Below are 3,620 nucleotides of genomic sequence, written 5' to 3'. Positions count from 1 at the left end.
TGTTCCTAGTTAAAGTGATTAACTCCCGCCTGGCACTTAGTTAAGGGGTTTTACTGATAAAAATCCTCATCTGGGGAAACAACCTTTCTCGGGGAGGTGGTCCCTTTTAAAACACATAGCATTAAGAAGGGGAGCAAACATATTAAGATCAGTATGCCATATATGCCAGGTCCCTTGAAACATGAGATGTGCACATGTTTCTTCCCTGCAGTGACTGTGTCAAGCAGCAAGGGTGGATCGGCTTCCAGCAGTCTCCTTGAGCACTGTTGCACTGTATATCTTTTTCTTCTAATGAACACGGCGATCAAGTGCGTTCGTTTGCCGAATGCACCCAAAGGCACGGGAAGCTTACCTGAGGCACATGTTGACAATAACGAGGCTGTTTCCAGAATTGGGCATTTTGTCACTCGAGTAAAAGTAAAATGTCTTGAGTAAAGATTAATCTCTCTATAGTGCAATTCTTAAACTTTTTATATTAATGTCAATATTAGAACAATGTATCTTGGATGTTTTCACTATGTATCTTTGCTACACAACACCAATGTACATGTTTACATCCGGTTTTAGAATTGCATTATTGATCATGAGTAATGTGAGTAATAATATTACTCGAGTGATGCCCAACTGTGGCCGTTGTAAGAGAAAAATATTTGAATTATGCAATTTTTGTCTCTGCCGATGTCTGTCACCCAAAATGAGTTCGCGTGTCCCCTCTGACATACGTGTCATAGGTTCACCATCACTGGCATAGCCCATGATTGCAGCCCATGGGAGAGAAAAAGAGAGAGAGACAGAACCATTGAATCTATGGAGCCTGAACCCAAAACCTGGGATGTGCCCAAACAGGGAACCGAACACCCGACCCTCCGTGACCCCCCGGCACCCAGGCCCGGGCCGGGTCTGCATTTCTGGGGCATTCAAACGCTTCAGACCCGTGCTAAGCAGCTCACCAGCCAACACACCCCATGCGGCCCCAGGGCGTTTCTCTCCAGGAAACAATGACTAAGCGGATTATGAAAAAGGGATCAACCCTGGTCTCTAACCAATCACAGCGCGAGGCGGGAACACGAAGTGATGCCCAGGGCGGGTATATAAACAGGCGGGTGTCAGCGTCTGCGTCCCTTCGGTCGCTCACCATCAGGAGCTCACTTCAGGCCCGGTTTGCTCCAGTCCCATTGGAGACGTTTCCAGGGAATATGGCTACAGACCAGGCCTTTTCCGATGGTCATGGTCACCCCCAGGGCAACCTGTGCTGGCAGCTGCTACTGGCCGAACCGCCCCAGGGAAACCTCACTGAAGAACAGCACCAGGACTCTGAGGAGGGGCATGTGCTCTTCAGAGCCTTCAAACACAAGGAGGACACAGACCCCCTCCAGAGCTTGCACACAATGTCTGCGCTCCTCCATCGCTGGCTCAGGCCGGATGTGCTCACCAAGAAGCAGATCTTGGATAAGCTTCTGCTGGAGAAGTTCATGATCTGCATGCCCCCGGAGCTGCAGGTCTTGGTGAAGGAGAGGCGCGTGCAGAGCTGCGAGGAACTGAAGGTCTTGCTGAGAAATAAGGAGAAACCCAGGAATTGGAAGGTCATCACCTTTCAAGGGCAAAAGTACCTTCAGGAGAATTCCGATGTCCAGATGGCTGATGAGGAAGTTGGTGACACAGACTATGTGTTGGACTGGTCCAGAAAGTCCCAATCCCCCATAAGTCAGATGGGGGTACATCCTGAGAACAACCAGGAGGTCAATGGAGAGCCAGGAAACCAGCCAGGAACCAGTGACGTGGTGTGGGGACAGGGGCAGAACGTCTTCCTGCCGGAGATGATTCCCACGAAAAGTGATCTGGAGGGTGTGAGGCCCATGGAGAATTTGGTGAAGTTGGAGAAGGATGTGATGGAAGACAGGGTAGAGGCAGCAGTACTCACATCTCCCAAGCTTCCGCTTCCCAGCCGTCCTGGAGATTCGGTGCAGACAGAGGGGGAGCAGAGCCCGCGGGAAGGAACTGGCCTGGAGCGTGTGGATGCCGGTGCCGTACCTTCCACCCCCGTTCCGGAGACACAGGCTTTGAGTCAGTCTCCAAAGAGAAGAGGTTCTGGGAATTTAGGAGGTGCCCCCAAGAGAAAAAGGGGCAGCACTCCCACCCCCCAAGAGGGGCCTCAAGAAGGAGCAGTGTCGTTGGACAGAGGAGAAGTCACCAGACGGCACCGGCGCACTTCAGTGGGTGCATCAAGCACCGTGGAGCAAACTGGTCACCCTGTTGGGAAAGAACCCAGGAGAAAAATACCGTACGAGTGTCAAGCCTGTAGCAAAAGGTTCAGCTACAAATCACAGTTAGAACTTCACCTGAGGACACACACAGGAGAGAGACCCTTCCAGTGCCTTGACTGTCCCAAGAGGTTCATTCAGGCCTCGGACCTCCACGTCCACCAGCGGATCCACACGGGGGAGAAGCCGTTCTGCTGTAAAGTCTGCCAGAAGAGGTTCACTCACGAGTCCACGCTGCGTGGCCACCAGCGGGTCCACACCCAGGAGAAGCCTTACCAGTGCGCCGTCTGCCAGAAAAGGTTCGGACACCGCGGGAACCTCAACGTGCACATGCGCACCCACTCGGGCCAGAGACCCTACCCGTGTCCCCATTGCCACAAGGCCTTCCGCCAACTGGGGACATTTAAAGGCCACCAAAGGACACATGTCAAGGAGGCGCCCCAGGGGCCCCAGGTCCCTTCTGACCAAGAAGGAAACTAACGGGTCTCACCCTCTCCCTTCCTCTCTGAAATCAATAAAAAAAATATTAAAAAAATAAAAAATAAATAAAATATAAGACAGAATTATGTATTTTGTATTTAATAAGCTATTTCATTTTGCTGTCATTATCCAAATATCATACATAGATTGATAGTATATAACTTGAATCAAGAGCTACACAATTGGTCTCTCAAGGATCCCACATATTTCAATCCATCCCTGAATATGTGCTTATTCTTTGGAGCTATTATTAAGTTTAAATGTGACATTTGTTGCTATACTAAATTCCCAACAGAAATGCTATTTTTTTCAGCCACTGTAGTCTTCACTCCTTCCTCACTGTCAAGGTATCAGCTATCACTTTCTTGAATCTTTAGATTGACTCTAACAGACACATAAAATAGATAATTGGATACTTAGATGTCATATTCTCAAGCTCTTGAAATGCTTGTTTATCATATGATGTGCTGTTGAATCCAGATAATTCAAATTTATATATACATACATATATATATATGCCTAAGTGACCTTTCAACCATTCGACTTGTAGCTATGACAGGCAATGACCACCAGGGGGGAGATGCTCCGACCAGTAGGTTAGGTTGCTGCTGGGGCCCTGTCGACCCACACCCTGGACCCAGAGAGGAGGGAGGAAAGTGGGGTCCCTTGGCTTGGCCAGTGGGGATCGGGCCAAAACTGGCAGGGGTCCTGGATTGCAAGAGGGTGCAGGCCAGGCCGACATACCCCACTGGTGCACAAATCCATGCACCAGCCTCTAGTAATAATAATTATAAACATATTCAACTAAAGGAAGCATTGAGAGAAATTTTCTTTAAAAATTTCATGAATTTAAGTATATAGTTAGTATGTATCTACTTT

At 48.9% G+C, this 3,620-nt stretch overlaps 1 protein-coding gene across 1 annotated transcript; it reads left to right on the top strand.

The window, feature by feature from the left end:
* Positions 1–998: 998 nt before the first annotated feature.
* LOC102246581 (zinc finger and SCAN domain-containing protein 5B) lies at positions 999–2,741 on the top strand. Its single transcript, XM_005876979.1, has one exon. The coding sequence runs from the start codon at positions 999–1,001 to the stop codon at positions 2,739–2,741; it is 1,743 nt and encodes a 580-aa protein (XP_005877041.1).
* The last annotated feature ends 879 nt before the right edge of the window (positions 2,742–3,620 follow it).

This window comes from Myotis brandtii, unplaced genomic scaffold (assembly GCF_000412655.1).
Source record: "Myotis brandtii unplaced genomic scaffold, ASM41265v1 scaffold503, whole genome shotgun sequence".
Classification (NCBI taxonomy): domain Eukaryota; kingdom Metazoa; phylum Chordata; class Mammalia; order Chiroptera; family Vespertilionidae; genus Myotis; species Myotis brandtii.
Note: the sequence above shows the minus strand (reverse complement) of the source record. Positions and strands in the feature narration are given on the sequence as shown.

Coding starts and splice junctions, on each gene's coding strand:
- LOC102246581 (XM_005876979.1), top strand. CDS start 999: ATGACTAAGCGGATTATGAAAAAGGGATCAACCCTGGTCTCTAACCAA.